At 49.0% G+C, this 21,612-nt stretch overlaps 3 protein-coding genes across 4 annotated transcripts in view; 1 reads left to right on the top strand and 2 right to left on the bottom strand.

The window, feature by feature from the left end:
- Positions 1–11,703, top strand: part of DNAJC17 (DnaJ heat shock protein family (Hsp40) member C17) — a 28,479-nt gene extending 16,776 nt beyond the window's left edge. Inside the window, exons 3-11 of the mRNA XM_036735125.1 lie at positions 173–231; positions 612–699; positions 1,957–2,042; positions 2,217–2,313; positions 2,910–2,953; positions 3,414–3,491; positions 4,227–4,307; positions 4,961–5,080; positions 11,497–11,703. Coding sequence (XP_036591020.1) covers positions 173–231; positions 612–699; positions 1,957–2,042; positions 2,217–2,313; positions 2,910–2,953; positions 3,414–3,491; positions 4,227–4,307; positions 4,961–5,080; positions 11,497–11,619 — 776 coding nt within the window. The 3' untranslated portion in view covers positions 11,620–11,703. The remainder of the gene's footprint in view (positions 1–172; positions 232–611; positions 700–1,956; positions 2,043–2,216; positions 2,314–2,909; positions 2,954–3,413; positions 3,492–4,226; positions 4,308–4,960; positions 5,081–11,496) is intronic.
- C8H15orf62 (chromosome 8 C15orf62 homolog) lies at positions 7,633–8,580 on the bottom strand. The gene has a single exon (XM_036735126.1). It carries the CDS (start codon positions 8,563–8,565, stop codon positions 8,041–8,043), a length of 525 nt encoding a protein of 174 aa, XP_036591021.1. The 5' UTR covers positions 8,566–8,580; the 3' UTR covers positions 7,633–8,040.
- Positions 8,649–15,272, bottom strand: GCHFR (GTP cyclohydrolase I feedback regulator). Of its 2 annotated transcripts, XM_036735127.1 has the most exons (4): positions 15,031–15,272; positions 13,462–13,556; positions 12,418–12,487; positions 8,649–9,881 (listed from the first exon to the last, which is right to left on the bottom strand). In XM_036735127.1, exons 1-4 carry the CDS (start codon positions 15,064–15,066, stop codon positions 9,735–9,737), a joined length of 348 nt encoding a protein of 115 aa, XP_036591022.1. In that variant the 5' UTR covers positions 15,067–15,272; the 3' UTR covers positions 8,649–9,734. The 2 variants fall into 2 exon arrangements, with proteins under 2 accessions (XP_036591022.1, XP_036591023.1); XM_036735128.1 differs by lacking the exon at positions 8,649–9,881 and having other exon boundaries at positions 11,891–12,487.
- Positions 15,273–21,612: the final 6,340 nt, after the last annotated feature.

Genomic DNA, 21,612 nt, shown 5'->3' with positions numbered 1-21,612 from the left:
AGTCAGGAGCCAGATCACAAAGGTGTGAAGAGTGAGGGAGAGGAGAGGAAATCGAGTCAGGGAGCTTTTACAGGGTGTTTGGTTGGGAAAGGTAGGAGAGTGATGATAGCTTGAGAGGATGGTCGGCAAGGATAACTGCAGTTTCTCTCCCTTTTTTTATTTCTATACCCAGCTGAGCTCTTCCACCAGCTATCCCAGGCCTTGGAAGTGTTGACGGATGCTGCAGCCCGGGTAAGGACATCTCCCCTTTTTATAAGCTGTTCTCACTATTAGGTTCTGTTTTTCCTTTACCTCCCTTCCTATGCAGCTTCCCTGACCTCATTGTCACCCAGATTTTTCTTCCCATATGGTATAATCTCTCCTCTCTATTTGTGTGTGACCCAAGCACTTTGCCACCTCGGGTCCCCAAGGCTGAGGGAGTAAGGTCCTTCAGCCTTGTTGTGGGGGGGAAGAGGAGGAAAGGGGAGGAAAAGGGACTAGGAATTTACAGTGTCTCAGAACTGACAGAATCCTCAGTGGGATTTCAGAGGTCATCGTGGCCGACTCAGAGGCGAGTCTGAGTTCTTTTTCTCTGACTGATATTCCACTCTGTTTTCTTTTGTCCTTGCCAGGCAGCATACGACAAGGTCAGGAAAGCCAAGAAGCAGGCGGCTGAGAGGACTCAGAAACTTGATGAGAGAAGGAAGAAAGTGAAGCTTGGTACGGAGGGCAGGAGAGAGCATCGTCCAGCTCAGGGTTTTGTTTCCCTAGGGTCACTATCCATTAGTCCCCTCACTTTTCCTCTAGGAGCTCCATTTCCAACAATGCAGATTATTTCTTACTTGAGGTCAATTAGTTCAGCCCATACTTGAGCCAAGAACCCCTTCTCAACCTGCCCGGCAAGTGGTCATTGACCCAAAGCCACTTAGCTAAGTCTTCAAGCAGGGCCCTGTCCTGGGTCCAACCTGGGAATCTGGATCTCTTCCTTCTTCTCTGTGTTCAGTTCTTCCCAGAATGTTCCGGGTGGGTAGTTTCACCCTGAACAATCCATAGTAGTATGTAACTATCCTTTACCCTCCTTCCTGCCCGTTTTCTGGAGGGGGTAGGTGCTGATTTTGGACCTTCATGTTGCATTACGTTCATCATTCTCATTCATATCTTGGAGTCAGCAGCGTGGGAACTATAATTTCTGGCTTTGGGATGTTATCCGTTGTTTGGATTAGCAAGTTTTGGAAATAAATCACCTGTTATCTCAGAGTCTGATGAAGTAAAATAGGCAGTGCTAGATGACTACAGTGTAAGGAGGGCAGGGGTAATCACCGGGCCTGCCCTGCTGTAGGGCAGTAGGAAGACTGTGGAGACAGGGTTAATGTCATATCCAAAGCCTGTCAATACTGTATAGCAGTATAGGGCCAGGCCCCCAGTTGGTACCCAGGAGAGACATGGGAGTGAACCCAGGGGGCAGAGAAAATAGAATCAGAGCCAGTTCCCAAGTCAGTCTCTTGCACAAAACCACAGGCACAGAGACCGAGGGTTCCACCCACTGCCGACCTTTGCCATCTAGGCTAAGCTATTGTTGTATTGACACCCACACCCACATGTACCCTTTGTCCCTGGTTCTAGGGAGCCAGCTTAGTTGGAGTGAGTTTTTTGGGCTCTTTGGTCTGATGTTGTTTCAGTACTCTCAATCAAATAAATGGAAACAGGGTTCCCAAAAGGGGACTTAATAAATGTTTGCTGACCTAGAATTGAATTAGAAATAAAATCAATCCCTGAACAGCCCTGGAAAGGCATACTGTAGGCAGATATCCTTTCCGATCTGAGTCTTTCTTTGGGGTTTTTGAAGTAAGGGAGAGAGGCCCCAGGTCAGGCCAGCTGGGACCACGGAGGAGGGCTATAATACATAGGGTTGAATTCAACCCTTGTGGCCGTGGCCAGCCTGGGCTGCTTTGTAAGGCTGGCTCTATCTCTCCACAGATCTTGAGGCCCGGGAGAGGCAAGCCCAGGCCCAAGGGAGTGAGTTAGAGGAAGACAATCGAAGCACCAGGACATTAGAACAAGAGGTAAGTTTCAGCCGCCCACCCCTGTTTTCTCCCTTTGGTCACCAGGAGTCACCTCCTCCTTAGGACTGCCTACTGCACAAAGTTCAGAGTGTGGACAAACTTGAACCTGGTTCTCATTGTAATGTTTGCTCCCGCAATTGTAACATGACGTGCCTTTTCTGTCCTACTTGGCAGATTGCACGCCTACGAGAAGAAGGCTCCCGGCAGCTGGAAGAACAACAGAGGCTGATCCAGGAGCAGATACGCCAAGATCAGGAACAGAGATTAAGAGGTGAAAAAAATGTTCCCATCTCTAGGCAGGCCCTAGTCTACCTGCTTTGTTGGGTTACACCATTAGAGAGTAAAAATATCTGGGATGAATTAGGGGAGGGGGAGATAGGAAACAGAGTGTGACTGTGAACTTGGTGGCTTTTGATCCTTTCCACACACCAAACCCCCATCCATCTCCAGTTCCCTGCTGTCCCGGCCCTGCACAGAGGTGGCTTTGTCCCAGTGGCTGAACACCAGGGTGAAAACATCACTGCACTCTGAGGCTCTTGGGTTCCCAGTGAACGTTCCCTCTGCCATGGAGGAATTGCGTGGTTTGCTTGTGCTTCCAGGGCCCTCCCCACAGCACCCTGCTGCCGTGATACATTCCTGATCCTCATCTACAGATGGAGAAATGCGTGCTCTCTTCTCCTCATTTCCTCTACCTGCAGTGGCTGGTGTCTCTGGGAGGAGGGATTTGCTTCTCTTTGTACAGGACCCTCTTGTAGAATAGATGCTGGCCTCAGTCAGCCCTGAGCACTGGCTTAAAACTTTGTCCTCTTCAGAAAGACCTCCTTCTTCCCTGACTCTCTACCCTCTCTCCTTTGCCAATCTTTCTAGGAAAGACGGAAAATCCTGAAGGCAAAGGAACACCTAAACTGAAGGTGAGACCCTGCTGGAGCCCCTGGGGATCATCATTCCTCAGGTACTTGTCAGCATGAGAAAATGTACCCACAGCTAAGGAGCTCTGGCTTGGGGAAGTTGGGAATCTCCTGTTGGTGTTATAACACCTGCCCTAGTGACCACTACATCCTACTTCTCCCTGAAGTTTGGGCTCCTTCTCTTAGTTCTGCCCTTGAAACACTGCTCTCAGCCCAGGGACAGCTGGGCAGAGAATTGTCCAGAAGTGTCTTTCCCTGGGCCTGGAAATTCCCCTCCTTCTGGGTAGTCCTTTCTTGGCATTTCCTCCCATTTGTAGTTTTAGGCTGTGCCTCCACTTGATTGCAGGTCACTGAAGGCAGTGGTAGTACCTGCTAAAACTTGGCAAATCCCGGGATGCCTGGTGTGGGACTGTACCCAGCGGGCACTTACGTGTCTGACATTCACTCGCTGCTCTCTTTGTAGCTAAAATGGAAGTGCAAAAAAGAGGATGAGACCAAAGGTGGTTACTCCAAGGATGTCCTGTTGAGGATTCTGCAGAAGGTCTGTCCTGCCAGCTCTGTTCCCCTTCCGCTCCATCCACAACTGCTGTCTGGTCCAAGCTCGACTTCCCATCGTCACCTCATCTGTGGTGCTTGGTGGGCCCAGTCCCTGTACCATCATCCCCGACATTTCCTGTCTCTCTGACCCCTCTGCCTCTCCAGTCTCTGTGTGCCTTTGGCCCTCTCTTTTTTTCCCTTCCTCAGCCCTTGTCTTCTTTTCTGAAGGAAGTAGCCGGATGCATTGGGAGAGAGGGTATGGTTGGCCATCTGTGGTCTCTGCCAGCGGAGGTAGTGCTGACCGGAGGAAGCTTGTTGACATCAGACTGAACTGTCATGATGCAACATGTTGACTCACCTGAATTACGACTCAGTCTTTTCAACTTTTTGTTGGGTGTCCTTGATAAACCAAATCTGTGTCTCCACTCTTCTGTGGCCCTTCTCTTCCTTGTCCTCCTTTTGTTCTATTCTGGAAAGATCCTTTCTTTCCCCCTCTCTCCCCTGCATGATCCCAGCACCCCGTGTTCTTTGCCTCTGCCACTGCATGGTCAAGCTTGTCTCATAAGGGACCTCCCAGAGCCACAATGGACCAGCGGCCTTGACCAGAACATGGTGTTTGCTCCCTTCTCTCCGGGCTCTTGCTGGGGGGATGAATCACAGTTTACTCTAGGCAGCATCGCCACCATGTTGAAACAGCCTGACATGGGGGGTGACTCAGACTCCCTTTTTGCCCTTACAGTACGGTGAAGTGCTCAACCTGGTCATCTCCAGTAAGAAGACGGGGAGTGCTGTGGTGGAATTTGCTTCTGTCAAGGCTGCGGTGAGTATACCAGGGCCTTGAGGCAAAGTTAGATCATTTTGGGCCTGGCAGCCACCTTGGGGACAGATTTATGTGACCTTGTGGGCCCTATAAACTGAAACAAAGGCTGCACCAGCCGGGATGGTACAGAATAATGCCCAGGTTCCTGGGAAGAGCCTCGTTCTGCTAAACTGGATTTCTTCTCTTGGCTAGTGGGAGATAAGCGCTGCATAAGAGCAGGGCCATAAGACTACTCTTAACCAGGTTTGTAACTGATGGCATAAGTGTGCAAATGACAAACAGATAGTTTTATCAGCCTGCTGCTGGAAGCTGTCACAGGACCTCCCTTCTGCCATTCCTGAAAGCCACTGCCTGTCATGTTCCCCTCCCCACCCAAACACACACACTTTCAGACACTTGCTATCTCTTTGCTTTAGATAAGTAGCACCTCTCCTTTCCCCGGGGTCTGCTAAAATTTGGTCTACTTTCTTTGAGGGTCACTAGGTTCAGATCTCTGCAGAAAGGGTTGGGACCTCAGCCCACCACTCGTTAAAGTTGCCAGCTCTTGCTGTAGACTTTGGGCTCAAATAGTAGCGTGAGACTAGCACTCTGGTGCCCATCCCAGAGTTGGTTAGGTGGCATAAAGAGAGTCAAACTGCTGTTGCTTTCGGCAGGTACTGGCTGTCAAGAATGAGGTGGGCCTCGTCAATAACCCTCTGAAGATCTCCTGGCTGGAGGGTCAGCCACAGGGAGCGGTGAGCAGCGATGGTACCAGCCACTCAGGACTGTCACAGGTACAGAAGCACCAGGGACCACTCAGTTAGGCCCTGCCCACGGGCTGGGAAACCTAGCAGGGGAAAATGGAGAAGTAGCTGCTCAAACCTTCCTCAGGTTTTATCTCGGATAAGGTTCGCTTGGGACTGTGATGGGCTTCCAGTACATAACTCTCTTCTCCTCCTGTGGTTTTCCAATCGATTTGGTTCTTATTTTTGTGTGTTTTATAATGTACAAATTATTAGTACAGTTGTACATCATGTGATACATAAATATTATGAAGGGTGCTAACTTTTTCTTGGATGTCATAGGCCAGTGGTTTCTAAATTTTTCCAATCACATACCCCTAACAATAAAAAATTCTTTGATTATGGCCTCCTCACAAACATACTTGCTTACTTAAAATTAGCTACATGGATCACTGTATTGATAATCTCACACACACACACACACACACACACACATACAAATTGACATTAAAAAAGGATAACAACGAAATAATATTTTATCCAGAGGCAGTGGTGGGCCACTGGAGTTTATTGAGTGGGGAAGTGCATGTCAGACCTGTACCTTTGGAAAGTCCCTTTGGCAGTTGTGCAGGATGAATTAGAGAGGGGAGAAAATTGAGGCAAAAAAGCCAATGAGGAGGCTAGTGCAGTAATCCAGATGAGACTTAGACCCTAGTGCTTCTGGGAGGGAGCAGGTGTCTTAGGGAACCTGTTCTCTGCTTCCTCCTCTGACTTGTCATGTGCCTCCTTAACTCCCATAAAGTAGTCCTCTTCAGACTTTGTGGTCTCAGGACACCTTTCTACTCTTAAAGTCACTGAGGACCTTCTCTCTTCCCCTGCAATTTTGTTTGTGTGGGTTACAGCTACTGATATTCAACACACTAGGAATTAAAACCACTTATTTTATGATTATGAAAAGGTTTTTACCACAAGGGTCTCCAGACCACATTTTGAGAACCACTGCCATAGAGGAATAAACTGACTTCTGTGTAAGAGATAAGCTTCCTTCCCCTGGAACGATGCCTTTGGCTGTCCTGCTAACTAGATGTGCAAGTGATCCAGGAGGGAAGTCAAGCACTCCCCCCAGATCCCCTAACTCTTGCTCTTGGGAGGAGGCCAAAGAACATTCATTGAACTCCTGTGATTGCTTTGAGTAAAGGAAACAGTGCCATGGTCCTCTTGTCCTAGAAATATACTGCTTCCCTCCTGTACATTTAACATAGGGAATGAAACCTGTCTATCAGATGCTAGGATCGGAGTATCTAAACTCAGGAAATGCACTGAGGATTTGGGACGGGCTAGGAGATACTAGGAAGAACAAAGATTGTTTGCAGCCTTTGGTGTCCCCTGGGCTTATACTATGGTGAATGGATGGGTCGTGCCCCTCATGTTAACCTTAGTTGTACCCTGAGGATCAAAGCCCCCTCCTCCTTAGGCATCGCATACTGGCCCAGCAGTGAGAGGGGCCGATTCTGTGCCTAACAGCCACAGGGAAATGGGAGAAGGAAAAGATTGGTTTTCAAAACAACGCTAGGGTCCTTCCACAAGGGGCCGTTATTCCCTGGCCTGTAAATCCTGGATGTGGCACTACCGTCCATTTTTATTGTTTGTGGCATCTACAGAGGTCACCTCAGCTTAGGGCCCTGCTGTGAAAGGTAACAGGAAAAGAGGAGGAGTCACTTGGATTTAAGTTTTCTTTTGCTTTCTTTCACAAGCCAGTTTGGGGGTATAGCACAGGCCAGCCTAGCTTTACGGGGAGACTGTCCTGCAGTCTCTGGTTCCAATTCCCTGGCAATGGCCCTGGGTTATGTCTTGTGGCCCAAGTCCAAGGAGCCTGTTTTCTGCTGGCAGGTATCCTCATGGAGAGCTTTCCTAGTGCTGCATCTGGGCAGGATAGGTGCTGGCAGCTCCTCAGTTATAGCTGGGCACCGGGAGATCAGCGGTAGCTCTGCCAAGTGCCAGCCGAGAGTCTATCGTCACTCCTTCCATCCAGGGCTGTGACAAGGAGTTCTTCCTCCCCCCTTGTCTTTTCTAGGCGCTGGGCAGAGAGTGTGAATCACTTCCTCCCCCTTAGTTTCTGCTGAATTTCTCTGGGGCTTCCAGAGAGCCTTTTGCCAAGTGCCTTGACCTGAGTCTGTAGCCACTGATCCCAAACTCATAATTCTTAGGATCGCCTCTTGTATCTGCTACTCTGAATTTGACTTAATGTCTTTGGTGCCATTGCTCAGACCTTCCCATCTCACCCTTTAGTCACTAAAGCTCATTGCTGTGGTTGGGCTCTCTCTCCCAGGATCCCCTGTTCTGCTCATGATTGGGTGTTTTTTTACGAAACATCTCTATTGATTCTCCCTCTCTATTTTCCTGCTTCTACTCCTGCCCCTCCTCCACCTCTGGCTTCAGAGCCCCCTTTCTCCCCAGCACAGTGCTGCTTCCTTACCCTGACTTTTTTTATCCTGAATCTCCCTTGGTGGAGCTTTCCACCTTTCTCTTCTGTTCTGTCCTGGACAGTTCTTAGCACAGCCCTTGTCTTGTTCCCCTGCCCATTTACCTTAGTAACTGACAAAGGCCGGTCTTGGGCCCCCGAGCCCCTAAGAAGCTCTCTCTGCATTCTTCCCCCGCCATGCTCCTCCCATGTCTCCTGGTTGCTCCCTTTGCCGTCTTCTGCACTGCCGGCTGCCTGCTTTGTCTGGTCTTGTGGTCAGAGGGAATTGCTTCTCTGTCCCACCCTGCATCAGCTTTCCCTGTGTCCTCCTGTGCAGGAAGTCATTCCTCACTGCACCCTGCAGGAGGAGGACGACCAGTTCCTCCAGTCTGTGATGAGGCTCAGGCTGGTTCTTCTCCCTCCCCTGCCCTTTTCACCTGCTCCACCAAGCAGGGATAAAGCACAGATGTGGCCTTTATTGGTCAACAATTCAGCCGTCTCCCCTCAGTCTCGTCTCTTCCGTCCCCCATCCCTGTCCCTCTCGTCCTGTTCAGGCCCACGGGTCCCTAGGGAACTGCTCTCTCAGCATCTGTAGAACTTCCTCAAGAAGCGAAATCCCTAGGTCCACTTTGAAGGAGAAGAAGGGGTCAGGGAGGTCGGCAGGTGCCTCCTGTAAGGGCGTGGCCTCTAGGGAGTCCTCCTCAGAGTACTCGTGTAGTGGTCCAGCCAGGGAGATGGCTGAGGGAAGGGTGGCTGAGTAGGCAGCAGCATAGGTAGGTGAGGGCTCTAGAATGTTGGGACAACTGGAACTTTCCCGGTACAGGCGTGGGGGTTTGGGTGGGGCCAGCAGTGTGGATCTGGGCTGCTCGTCCCCCCACAAAGGCAGGCGGCGGCCATCCGGCCTTCCCCGAAGCTCCCGGATGACCTCCCGGTTACTGTATTCCTCATGGTCTCCCCCCGCAGTACTGGCTTGGCTGAGCACACTGCCTTGCCGTCGGAGTCGCCGTGGTCTCCCGAGACTCAGACGTTTGAAGAAAGAATTGTTGCGGAAGGATCCTTTCCGCCATGTCTCCATAGGACTAAGGAAAGCAGTGTACCTTGGCTGCCCTCAGGCTGCCCTCTTGGCCCAGAGATAGACTGACTCTCAGAGCTTCAGAGGTAGCTGATCCCCACTAGGGAGACGTGGGGAGCAACCTGGGGCTGTAGGCAGAGGCCACCTGGGTCTCTTGCTTGCAGCCCCTGTGGGTCTGTCCAGGCCAAGGCCCCTGCCAGTGCACTTGATAGCAGACAAGTTGTGGGAAGATTTCCCACTGAGAAGGCAGAACTGGAAGCCCTGGGCAGGGATCTGCTTGGGTCCTCAAGATCCCAGGGGAAAAGACCCAGAGGAGAAGAAGCACTTACTGGAGTGAGAGGCCGAGGGGCGTGCTGGTGGATCAAACGCAGAACTTCCTGGGATGGACAGGAACAGCCTCGCGTGCCCCCAATGCAGGCAGGCCTTGGCTTGAGATGCACTAAGTTGGGTCCCCGCTCCGTCTGTTCTGGCCTCTTTTCCCAGCTGGCAGGTGTGGGGCTGCTCCCTCTCTGAGGCTGGTGCCTCCCAGCTTCTGATTAGTGGTTTGGCTGCTTGGGCTGGTGTGTGGCAGCCTCGATGTGTTTTTGTCTTCAGCTGACTCAGTCACGTAGGAAGCTGGGTTTCATGCTTTTGGGTAATTGCAGCATCCGAGTGCAGGGATTGGGCAGCCGCTCTTGCCAACGCCCAGGGCCAGTAGTAGGGAGTTGGAAATTCCTCTGGGGGCCTCCCAGCAGCTGAGTCCTGAGGCAGTCCTGCTTCCTACATCACTGTGTTGTTTCCTTTCTCACTGTCAACCAGTGGCTTATTGTAGGGATGGCCTGGCTTCTGGGTCCCCTGCAGGGTGAAGGAGTACAAGGAAGGTGGAAGGTAAAGTTGAGAAGCAAAAGTGTGGCCTGATTGTCAGAGGAGGAGAGACTGGTTACTAGTGCAGGTGACTCACCCCCCCCATAACCTGATGACAGGCATTCATTAACCTAGGCCCACAGACATGGATGGTGGGAAGGAAGCCAAAAGGTGTGTTAGCAGGCGGAACAGTGCCAAGAAAAGGCGCCAGCTTTGGCTGGAGATGAGCTCAGTTCATGCACACGGTGAATTTCCAAATTGAGAGGGGCGGGAGGACAGTTGAAGGAATCTTTCTCTTGACAAGGATATTTCCTGGCCTTGTCTTCAACCTAACATCCTGCCCAGTGAGGTCCTAGCTTGAGTTTTTCACTAATCCCGCTGCCAAGACAGGTTCTGTCAGCATTCTTTGAAGGAGGATGCTTCTCCCTCATTTTGCTACAGAGGGTTTCAGAGGTGACTTCCTGGTGGCAGCGGAGCTGGAATGAATGAATGAACAAGATCCCAAATTAGAATTCTAGACTCCGGGATAAGTCTTTTCCCTCTAGCTGTCTGGGCCTAGAAACCAGGATGTCATTTTGTATTGCTCATGGCATCTGGTAGTATGTTGGGGCCTGTGGTCTCAGTGGCTAGCATGTCATTGGTTCTATGTTTAATTATTGGACTTTATTGTCTAGTGGTTGTGGGCCACAGGATAACGGGATTGGAAGGTGAGTGGTAGAAGGCCTGGCCAGGACGGCAGCTCTTCTGGGAGCTGTTACCACAGGGAAGGGAAGATCAAGGCGCAACCTTCCAAGGTTGGCTCTCAGAAGCCCAGGAGTTAGGCTAAGGGACATTTCCCCCAAACCATCTGGCACTGAAACCAGTGCCTTCTTCCATTTCCCATGGAACATTGTTTCCTAGGCTTTCCCACAGTTTCGTTCAGTAGGAATGTGACTCCCCGATGTCCCATACGATGGTGTCCTGACAGCATCTTCTCCCAGGGGGAAGCTCCAGAGCCCTCTAACGCTCTATCCTTTGGCTTTCTTTGGCACCGAGGTATGTGGGATCCTTACTCCTTGAAGAGGCAATCTGGATCACAGATTCCTCCCACCACCTGCTGGAGGTGGGGACATAGCTTCACCTGCACTGAGGGAGGTGGTTTAAACTGTGCTTTGTACAAATTTGTCCATTGAGATGGTTGACTATTATTAGCCTGGCATTCGTTAAGCCCCAAACCACAGGAGAGCCCTGCCCTCCACTGTGTTTAGGAGATGAACCATAGGCCCACAATTGTTTTCCTCTCTTGGGTGGGGCTTGTTTAAGACAAGGGTGAGCCTTCTCTAGCTTTTTTGCCCCTGCATCCTCACCTGGGCACTAGTCTAAAAAGCCTGAATGAATGAAATCCTTTTGGGTAGAAGAGCGACTTTGAGAATGATGTGGAATGAAGCAGGAGACTGGGCAACACATGCCAGATCCCCCTTCCCCCAGAATCAGCTCAGGGTACTCCTTAACCTACAGATAATGGGGAAGGGATCTCAGCACATTCAGAGAATCTATATTGACAATGTACTGAATACTGTGCCTTCAGTTTAAATTGCTAAGGGTACAACAGTGTAGCAGAGGGAAGGGATGAATGAATGGAATTAGTGTTATTAAGGGAGCAGCAGGTGGTGAAGGCTGCGATGAGTATGGGAGAATTCTTGCCATTAAAAAGACAAATTGGAATTGACTGCATGTAGTAACCGGGTACAAGGAAGACAATCTCTGAGGGTGGTGGTTGGATGTGTGATGTTTCAGCTGGTTTAGAGGGTGATGGGGCAGGAAGCTTGTCCCCCACTTTGGTTTAGAGGCCAGACTCCTCTCTGTTCTCAGCCGAGGACCTGGCTGCTATGAACAGTGACTGGTGGACTCAGGATAAACTCGAGGCATGGGAGAAGGGCCCATTCATTTTCTTATTCCACAGGCATCCTGGATTCTTTTCTTTCTCACTTAGGGAAGCTCTTTGGGGGGACTTAAATGGCCCTCTCTCCAACTCCAGGGCCTTTCTTGGAAGGAGGGAATGCCTGGCCTGGTGGTCGCTCCCCCTAACCCCGTCTCCTCTGTGTCCCACAGGGTTCCGTGCTGTCAGAGAGGGACTATGAGAGCCTCGTCATGATGCGCATGCGTCAGGCAGCAGAGCGGCAACAGCTGATGGAGCAGATGCAGAGAGAGGATGAGGAGGGCATGCCCACATAGCCCCACAGAGCCTATCCCCTCTTCCCTTCTTCCCTCCCTCCTGCCCCCTTTTCTTAAATTAATACCCAAAATAAATTTTTTTAGAAAGAAAGTAACCAATTGTATTAGACATTTGTGACTGGCAGGAAGATGGTATAACTCAGAACCTCTCCTTATTTCTGTGCTATACCCCACAGCTCCATCCATGTATGAGGCTTATTCTCTGACTGCCAGGAAGGAGAACATCCCAATGGAGTGAAAGAAAGAGAACCCTGTACCGGGCAGGAAAAGCAACAGCTTATCACAGTTCTTTATTGGCTTAGACTGGCTTACAGTTTGACCTGGGGCCATCTTCAGACTGTGCTGAGTTTCATGGCTGGGGAAATCGAGAATTAGATTGGGCTCCCCTACTGGGCAAGGTTCCTTCTCCCTCTAGGAAGACTTTTCTGCTGGCTGTGTCAGGGCCTGCACAGGGCCACCAAGTCAGGAACAGAGTGGGCAGGAAGAGGGGGGTGGGAAGGGGGATTCAGTGCACGTGCTGCCTCAGCAGATAGGGACTTCAGTCCATGACTGCCCCAGGTTGCTGTGAAAGCTGTAGATGCTGGGTGGGGAGACATGACAGGTCAGGAAGAGAGCAGCACTCCACACAGACAAGGAGCTTGGCCGTCCTGGACAAGGGCTTGGGAGAATGGGGCAGCTGGTACACAGGGACCTCTCCAGGTGGATGCGGGCCTGAGAGGAGGTAAAAACTTGGGTGGGAAATGGCTACTCCTTGTGTAGACACCACACAAGTGTCTGGCCCACACCTGTCATGCTCACCACACGATAGCCCCGGGCCTCCAGTTTATCCAGAACGATTCGGGGTGGGTCGTTGACATAGTATTCCCAACTGTAGAGAGATGGATGAGGTGAAGGTGAGGCCTGGCAGGAAAAGGGCTGATTCCCCCCTGCCCCCAGTCCTAAGAGAGACCAAACTGACCCCATTGAAGCACCAGGGTTTGTTTGCGTCTTCTTGGCAGTAAGGATGCTTAATTCCTCTTTAATCAAGTTTGGTTGGGGCCACAGGGCTTCTAAGTAGATTAAAGGACTCATCTCTTGAGTTGGTAACTCAGGGCAAGGGAGTCATTACAGCAGTCCCCATTGGAGCCCTAGAGCCACTGGCTGGGATCAGCATTCCTCTCTCCCCTCGACACCCTATGCCTAAGTCATCCCTTCAGTATGACATCGCTGTGGTCAGGAGCAAAGAACCCATTGTGGGCAGGTCTCTTCCCTTCCTAGCAGCCCTGGCCAATGAATCAATGCTAAGCCAGTGGAAAGGAAGCTGTCTTGACAGGGTACAGATTGCAATATTATGTAAAGTGTGGAGGAAGTGGCCAGCTCACTTACTTGTAACAGCAAAACAGAAGCTTTACCCTGTGCCTCCTAGCTTTCCAGTCTGTGGGGTTCATTCTTTAATTACCTCTCTCTTGAGGAAACAACCACTTCCCTCTAGTTTCTACCTATTGCCTAGGAGGCCAGGCCTAGAGCAAGGCTGGTCAGGTGCCATAGTGAGAAAGCACAGAAGAGGAGCAAGAGTTACATGCAGAAACGGTGTGGTTTCAGAAGTCGTAAAACTGGGTGCCCCCCTGCCCTGCTGGCGGTGGGGCTTTGTGAGTTGAAAGCAAAGGTCAGTGTCCAAGGCAGGAGCAGTAGTTGGAAGACTGCTGCAAAAGACACTAAAGTCTCTGAAAGGTTACAACTGCCCAAGGAAAAGAAAGGCAACCTGGGCAGCTAACTTCTCACTGATATTCCTTTAGAAAAGGGGCCCATAGAGTGAGATGATGGTGAGGAAGGGGAGACCCCAGGGTTGTCCCTTCTACTTACAAGAGGTTTCCCAGCACATTCCTCTTAGTGGCCCCCAAGTACCCCATCAGCTCCTCGTCAGAGAACTCGTCTCCCACCATTGTGGGACCCACCTCCTGCAATAGGGAAATCAGGGGGAAAGCTGCCGAGGTCAGAAAGTGGTCACCTCCCCCTCCCCTTCCTTCTCCTTTATGTACCACTTAGCCAAGCCTACAGTCTAGAGCCAAGCCTAGAGTGCTGAGTGGACCTTCTTCAAAAGCTGGAAGGATGGAGTTAATACCCTCAGGAGCTTTCAGACCCACAATAAACTTGGGAGGGAGGACAGTGATCAAAGAGGGAGACAGGAATGACCAGATTGGGTGACAGGCCCTCCCCAGCCTCTTTCATCTCAACCTCACCAGCCTGGCATAGCCAGGTAATTAACACTATCACCCTAGGGCACTGCCAGGGCTTCTCCCAGCTGTGAGACCTTGTCTTTACCACCTCCTTATCCTTTTCATTCCGAGGGACTTCTAGCTCCTAGTGGGGGGAATTGAGGGCTCAGTACCATGCTCCTGCTTCTGTTGGAGAAGCATACCATATAGGACCCCTAAAGGAGCAGATGGTGGTTCTTGTTTATCCACAGTGGTAGCTGTGTGTCTCCATATATGTCTGACTGTGACTGTCTAGTGTTGTGTATGTGTCCATCTATGGCTCTGTGTGTGTCTGAGGCTCTGTGTCTCTGGATGGGACTGTGTGTCTAACTGGCTATCGGTGTGTGTGTGACTGGACTTCTGTGTATGTGTGTGCTCTTGTGACCAGCTCTATAGAGCCTATATCCTTGGCTGTAACTGCATGTCTGCCAATGGTAGTGAGTGATGGTTTATGCAGACCTGAGTGTATCTAAGACCCTGTGCATCTGTCTATACCTCGCAACCGTATCACCTCGGTTCTTTTTTCCTAAAAACTTTGTACAGGTATACAAGTGTCATTTCACTTCTACCTATGGCTGTGATTCTTGGGGGGAAGGTGGGGGAGTATTGTGCGCCTGTGAGAGTCTGTGAATTTGTGATCCTTTGCCTCCGAAGCAGGTCTAGCTGAGGCAGGATCTTCTGGCCTTCCCCTGAGTGGGTGGGACCGCTGCCCAGAAAAGTCCTGCCCAACAGTTTGAGCCAGGTCGGTGGCCCCGGGTCAACCGGATCAGAAGGATCCACGTGGCCACCTCGCTACTTGGGAGGGAGGAGAGGCAATCGGGATGGCCAGTCTCCAATTTGAGGCCGGGGGGAGGGTGTGGGGAGTGTGTGGGGGTGTGTGGCGGCTTCTCCCCCACGGGGCGGGGCCGGGAGTTGTAGCTGTGGGTAAGAGTTCTCCTCTAACGCGCTGGAACGAGACCCGCGTTCCGAAGGGCGTCCCCGGGGACGCTTGAGCTCCGCCTCAGTGCACGAGGGAAGGGTGTGCCCAGGTTCCTTGGATCCCACCACCCCTACCCACCCCCATGCGGGACAGCGCTGACTCCGGAGCTGGGGACGAAGGCAGTCCCTTGTTTCACTGCTGGTTTCAGCGCCCAGGGGCTGGGAGGTACCGGACCAGAGTTAGGGAGCAGGTACTCACCATACGGATTTGCGTACTAATGAGCAGGTATGGCATGGTCCCTCTATCCCTCCCCGGCTCCACTGGGCTCCCCCGCTCCGGGATCCGACGATCCTAGTTTCGAGTTGCGGTCTCTCTACAGCTTGGGGTGCTCAGGGCTCAGCGCTGAGGGGCAACTTGTCCCTCCAGACTGACGGCTCGACTCGGGGGCTCCTGCGTCCCAAAGTCCCGTTACTCCCGCTCTGACTCTGGGAGGTGCCACCCCCAGGCCAGACAAATCCCAGGAAGACCGTCTGGTGACCGTCTGACCAATCAGAGGCTGGCCGGTCCTATGACGCTGGCCGATCGCTTCTAAATTTTTCGAGTAGCAGAGGGATTTCAGGGCCAGTGCCGGGGCCGCGGAGATCGTGACCTCCTGCCTGGATGGACGGCACCGACCTCGCCGCTCTCCTGGCTGCCTCAGCTTTGCCCGAGTCGGGGCTTTGAACTGGAGAGCCATTTGTAAAATGTTTCTCTCTGAACCGTCGAAGCTCTCGGGCTACACTTCAGCTCCCCCACCCCCGTACGCCTTTCCCCCGACGTTCATTCTATGAATATTTTTCAAGAGTCTCAATGAAAGACTCGAGAGGCAAAACTGACGTCTCTTGAGGAGCTTACTATTTAAAAGGGAGACTATGATACATATCGATCAATTCCTTATATTGATTGTGGGGAGTTTCTTCAGGATTGCAAATGGAAGCCCATCAGAGCCTTCCCACCTGTGTAACTCTTCACGTTTTGGGTCATGTAACTCCTCCCCCTCAGAGGTTTTGTGCTGGGAGCTTTCCTTTATTTCCAGTTTATCCTAAATATAATCTTGTATGTACAGCGTTGTTTTTAGGTTGTCTCCCTCGTTAGAGTGTGAGCTCCTTCGGAGCAGCAACGGTTTTTGCCTTTCCTTGTATAACCAGTGCCTGGCACATAGTAGGAGCTTGATAAATATTTCTTGAATCTACCGTCCTTTAGATCTCTTGAGATTGCATGGATTCGGGGGAGGGGGCCTGGTAGTTTATCACCCCTTCTCACCACAGGAGCAGGCCACCTTCCTTTCTAATCATTCATACACACACACACACACACACACATATATCTGCTGAGATTTTACCTTGTTCATTTTTTCATTTTGTCATTTTATTTTCCTTCCTTTCCCTTTTAATTAGGTCAGCTATAGGCTTACCAATTTTTTTAGTCAATTCAAAGAATCAGCTTTTAGTTTTGTCAGTTGCATAGTCTTTTTTATTCCAATTTATCTATTTTTTCTGTTATTATCAAGATTTGTTCTTTTGTGCTTATTTACTAGGTGTTTTTTTTTTCATTGAATGTTTAGTTTATTAATCAATCCTTTTTCTATGTTGTTAAAGTAACTTAGCAAGAATATATTTTGTCCTTGTCAGGACTCATGCATCTCTCTGATGACATCCTTCAATCTGGGTCTCTGTTAACTACAGTTCCCAGTTCAGAGATGAATTTTTTTTTCCATTTTTGGGGGTGAAGAGATTAATAGATTTTATTTACTGAGTCCCTACTATGTGCAAGATACTACTCTAGCTGATGATGGGAGACATAGGGAAGTATTCCTACCTTCTAGGGGTTTACAGTATATTTAAGGAGATAGCTATATCCATATACATTTCAATCTGTCTTATAGCAGGGATTCTTAATTTAAAGCCCACACCAAGGTTAGATTTCAGGGCACTTATGGACCTGGATCAGAAGAAATCACATCTTCATTTTTACTATCGTAATCCTATGTCTTATTTTTACATTTCAAAACACTATTTCTAGAAAAGGCCCATAGGTTTCATCAGCTTGCCAAAGGGGCTATGTTCCAAAAAAAGATTAAGAACCACAGATGTACAGCAAGTTGATAAACGTTTATTAAGCACCTACTCTGTACCAGGCACTGTGCTGACCGATGGGGATACAAAGAAAGACAAAAGACAATCCCTGTGTGTGGGGAGGGGGAGGAGACAACATGCAAACAACTGTGTACAAACAAACTAGATGCAAAATACATTGGACTGGTGATAATCAACAGAGGGAAGGTGCTAGATACAGGGGTGGGGAACCTGCAGCCAGGAGGCCACATGTGTCCCTCTAGGTCCTTAAGTGTGGCTCTTTGACTGAATGCAGACTTCTTTGTTCTGTGAAGTGTGGATTCAGTCAAAGGACTGAGGACCTAGAGGGCCACTTGTGGCCTTGAGGCCACAGGTTCCCCACTCCTCTAGGAATTAAGTGGGATCAGGTAAGCATCCCTATAAAAGGTAAGATTCTACTGATACTTGAAGGAAGTCAGAGAAGCCATGAGGCAGAGATGAGAAGAGTGGAGCATTCCAGGTGTGGGGGACAACCAGTGAAAATGTCTGGAGTTAGGAGATGGAGTCTCTTCTTTGAGGAACAGCAAGCAAGCCAGTGGAGAGGGGGATATAAGGAGTAAAAAATTAGGAATGGCCTTGAATGCCAGAGAGCATTTTGTATTTGCTACTGGAGGTAATAGGGAGCAATAGGGAGGTTATTGACTAGTGACATGGTCAGACCTGCATTTAGGAAAATCATTTTAGTGGCTGAATGGAGGATGGATTGGAGCAGGGAGACACTTGAGGCTTCCAGACTCCCCACCTGGCTATTGCAGTGGTCCAGGCATAAGGTGATGAGAGCCTGCACTAGAGTGGTCACTGTATCAGAGGAGATGAAAGATGTTGCAAAGGTGAAATCAGGCCTTGGTAACAGACTGGATATGGATCTGTGCTAACAATACAAGGCAGTACAGAAATGCCAAATGAAGACTATTTATAAACTACTATAAATAAGCCTATTTATCATACTAATCTCTACAGCAGCAACCAACACCCTCATATCCATTTTCAAAATCGACGATGACCAACTCTACCTAAGGCTCTTTAGATCTGACTGGTTGTTTAATCACATTTTCCCTACAATCTTTTTTTCCTTTCACCTTTGAAGAAACAGGCTGCTCTCTCATCTGTCTATTCAATCAGTCCATCCTTCTTTCCATCCATTCATTAGATGAGCATTTGCTCAAACACTTAATGTATGCTTAACACTTTATTACTAGGTGCTGTATACAAAACAGCAAATATGATGTTTTTTTTATATGCAAAAGCAATAGTATAAGACTCATCTTTGTTGTAAGGAGCTTTTTATGTAGTTGAGGAGATAGGGTGTGGCCTTGAAACAACCAGACACCAAAAGCAAGGGCATGCTGATATCCATTCATTCATTCTACAGGTGTCTCTTAAGTGCTTACCGTGTGCCACTCACCTTGTTAGGTATTAGATGGGACAAGAAAATAAATATGAAAGGATGTCTGCCCTTAAGGAGTTTATAATCTTGTAGGGCTGAATCAATTCAAAGTATTAACTGCCTGCCATGTGCCAGGAACTGTGTTAGTATTAGTCACTCAGTCGATAAATATTTATTAAGTACCTACTAGGTGCCAGGTAGTGTGCTAAACCCTGGGGTTACAGAGGGAGGGAGGGGGGGAGAGAGAGGGGGGGGGGAGAGAGAGAGAGAGAGAGAGAGAGAGAGAGAAAACAACCCCTGCTCTCAAGGACCTCCCAGTCTAATGGGGCAGATAGACAACATGAAAACAATTATGTATGAGCAAGACATATAGAGAATAAATTGGAAATGATCAACCAAGGGAAGGCACTAGAATTATGAGGGATCAGGACAGCCTTCCTGCAGAAGGTGGAATTTTAGTTGGGACTTGAAGGAAGCCAGGGAAGCAAGGAAGCAGAGATGAGGAGAGAGAATTTCAGATGTAAGGGACAGCCAGTGAAAATGCCCCAAGTCAGGAGGTGGAGTATCTTGTTCCAGGAACAGCAAGGAGGCCAGTGTCACTGGATTGAAGGGTATATGGAGGGTGAAGGGGAAAGATACAAGATGCAAGAAGACTGGACCGATTGGGGGGAGGGGCAGGTTTATGAAGGGCTTTAAAACACCAGAGAGTTTTATGTTTGAGTCTGGAGGTGATAGGGAGCCAGTGGAGTTTATTGAGCAAGGGATGGAGAGTGTGTGTGACGTGATCAAGCCTGGGCCGCTGGAGACAGAAAGACAAAAGTAAAAATAACACCTGTCCTCAAGGACATTCTACCAGGTGACACCCACAGGAATAAATATAATGCAAATAAAACTATTACAAGTGCATAATAGAAAGTGTTATGAGATCCATATTGGCACAAAGAGGTAGATACTGGGAAGAGGAAAATGATACAGGGAAATGAATGATGACTCCGAGGTTGTGAGATTGTGTTGTCTCTCCCAGAAACATCCAAGGAGATGAGATTCCAAGCTCCAGGCATCAGAACCCAGGGAGAAGGCAGTTTTGTTCTCACCACCCATTGGCTTATGGTAGCGCTAGAATGCTTGCCTTTGGTCTGTTAGCCTGTAGGTGCTTTTTGGAGAAATGGAAACCCAAACCCCAAGGTGGGAGACAGGGGAGCTGCCATCTTGTTTGCAGACAGCATTTACCTCCAGGCAGCTGGCCTTGATGTGTTTGCCAGAGTAGGTCTGCAGATGAAGATCAGATAGAAGGCTTTGTCTAACGCCATCCTGCACCCCCGACTCTGCATCACCCTTGCTCATTTCAACTGCAGTAGGCCTGATGCTGCCAGATAACATCTTCAATATCCAGGGGGGAAATGAATTCCCCTGCTTTGTCTGCCCATCTGTCATCGCCTAAACAACAAAAAGAATTACAGAGAATCAGGGAGCTCAGGGGCTGCTCACATGGGGCAAGGAGGAATAATCCACACACATCCCTGCTTTTGATCAGATTCCCCTGTAAGTACCATTTTGTGAAGCTGTGTCTTCTCCAACTGCGGCAAACATGGCAGAGAGTGAGGCTTGGTTCCTGCTTCATCCTTGACACCATAAAAATAACACCGTATGCTTTATAGCTTATAATTACTTTCAATTATATCTCCTCATCTGATTATCACAAGAGCTCTGGGAAGTAAGTGGGGTGGAGCAGGTTTCACCCCCATTTTACAGATTTGGCTCAAAGGGGTTATATGACTTACCACCTAGTAAGTGGCAGGGCCCCAGTCTTGTGACATGTAGAAAGGACATGAGGCTTGAGCCCTAAAAGACTTGGTTCCTGTTCTGGCTTTGCCACTTGTTGTATGACCTTGAACAAGTCACTTTTTTTGAGCCTCAGTTTCCTCATTTGTGAAACAGGTTAATAATGCCTGTACTGTTTACCTTTTTTTTAAAAAAAAATAATATTTTATTTTTCCCAATTATATATAAAGACAATTTTTAACATTCAATTAAAATTTTTTTTAATTTTGAGTTCCAAATTTTCTCCCTCCCTCCCTTACCCACTCCCTAAGACAGAAAGCAATTTGCTATAGGTTATATATGTTCAATCATGTAAAATATATTTCTATATTAGTCATGTTGTGAAAAAAGGAGAAACAGGCCAAAAGAAGAAAAATGAAAAAACGAAGAAAGTGAAAAATAGTATGCTTCAATCTGCATTCAGATTCTACGAGTCAAAGGGGATTGTCTTGCATCATTCTGTTGCTGAGAATAGCTAAGTAGTTCCCAGCTGATCACTGGACAATATCATTGTTCTGGTTCTGCTCACTTCACTTTGTTTCAGTTCATGTAAGTCTTTACAGGTTTTTCTGAAATCAGCCTGCTGGTCATTTTTTTTTTCAGGGGGGAAGGCAGGGCAATTGGGGTTAAGTAACTTGCCCAAGGTCACACAGCTAGTAAGTGTGTCAAGTGTCTGAAGCCGCATTTGAACTCAGGTCCTCCTGACTCCAGGGCCGGTGTGCTACTCGCTGCGCCATCTAGCTGGCCCTGTCATTTCTTATAGCACAATAGTATTCCATTACTATCATATACCACACAACTTGTTCAGCCATTCCCCTGTATTGTTTACCTAAGCAAGGTTCTTGTTAGTGTAATTCCTGTGTCAGAGGCTCTTGGGTATACTTCAGGGAATTTCTCGCCTCTCCAGTTTGGTTCATTACCCCCACTCAGAAAATCATATACATAATACCTACTGGGTTGTTACTTGTTTCCCTTGCAAGGACAAACTCCAAAGAATAAAAAGGTTATTTACAAGTTTAAAAAAAATAGAACAGTGAGAACTCATGGAAAACATTGATAGTCACCAATGAGTGAACCTTTGCCCAGAGACCTGAACAGCCTCATCTTCTTACAATACTACACTGAGCAGGGCTTCCAAAAAGCAATACACCCTTTCTAGAGCTTCAGTGTGGTGCAGGTTCCCCAACCCAGTGCCACACTGTGCCACCATGCTGTGGTGCCCACAGTAACTCTCAACTTCCAGCAGGTGGTGCTGTATTCCCTTCCTCCTATAGCAACTCCACAGCTGCCAGCTGATGGCAGGGTCAGTCAACCATTCTTCAACCCTAGCTACTTACCTCTCTGCCTACAGCTCTCCGCAGCGTCCGGCTGGTGGAGGTCATTAGATCCCTTTTTCCGCCCCCAAAAAAGCATTTCTGTTCCTGAGCAGAAAGAGAGGCCAGTCACAATGTGGTACAAACATCAAGAAGCCAAAACTAA

The sequence above is a fragment of the Trichosurus vulpecula genome, chromosome 8, assembly GCF_011100635.1.
Source record: "Trichosurus vulpecula isolate mTriVul1 chromosome 8, mTriVul1.pri, whole genome shotgun sequence".
Taxonomy (NCBI): domain Eukaryota; kingdom Metazoa; phylum Chordata; class Mammalia; order Diprotodontia; family Phalangeridae; genus Trichosurus; species Trichosurus vulpecula.
The sequence above is the reverse complement of the archived record's forward strand: the minus strand, read 5'-3'. Positions and strand labels throughout refer to the sequence as shown.

Coding starts and splice junctions, on each gene's coding strand:
- GCHFR (XM_036735127.1), bottom strand. CDS start 15,066: ATGCCATACCTGCTCATTAGTACGCAAATCCGTATG. Junction 13,557..15,030: donor TTAGTACGCAAATCCGTATG/GTGAGTACCTGC, acceptor TCCCTATTGCAG/GAGGTGGGTCCCACAATGGT. Junction 9,882..12,417: donor AGGCCCGGGGCTATCGTGTG/GTGAGCATGACA, acceptor CATTCATTCCAG/CTCCGCTGCCACCAGGAAGT.
- C8H15orf62 (XM_036735126.1), bottom strand. CDS start 8,565: ATGGAGACATGGCGGAAAGGATCCTTCCGCAACAATTCTTTCTTCAAA.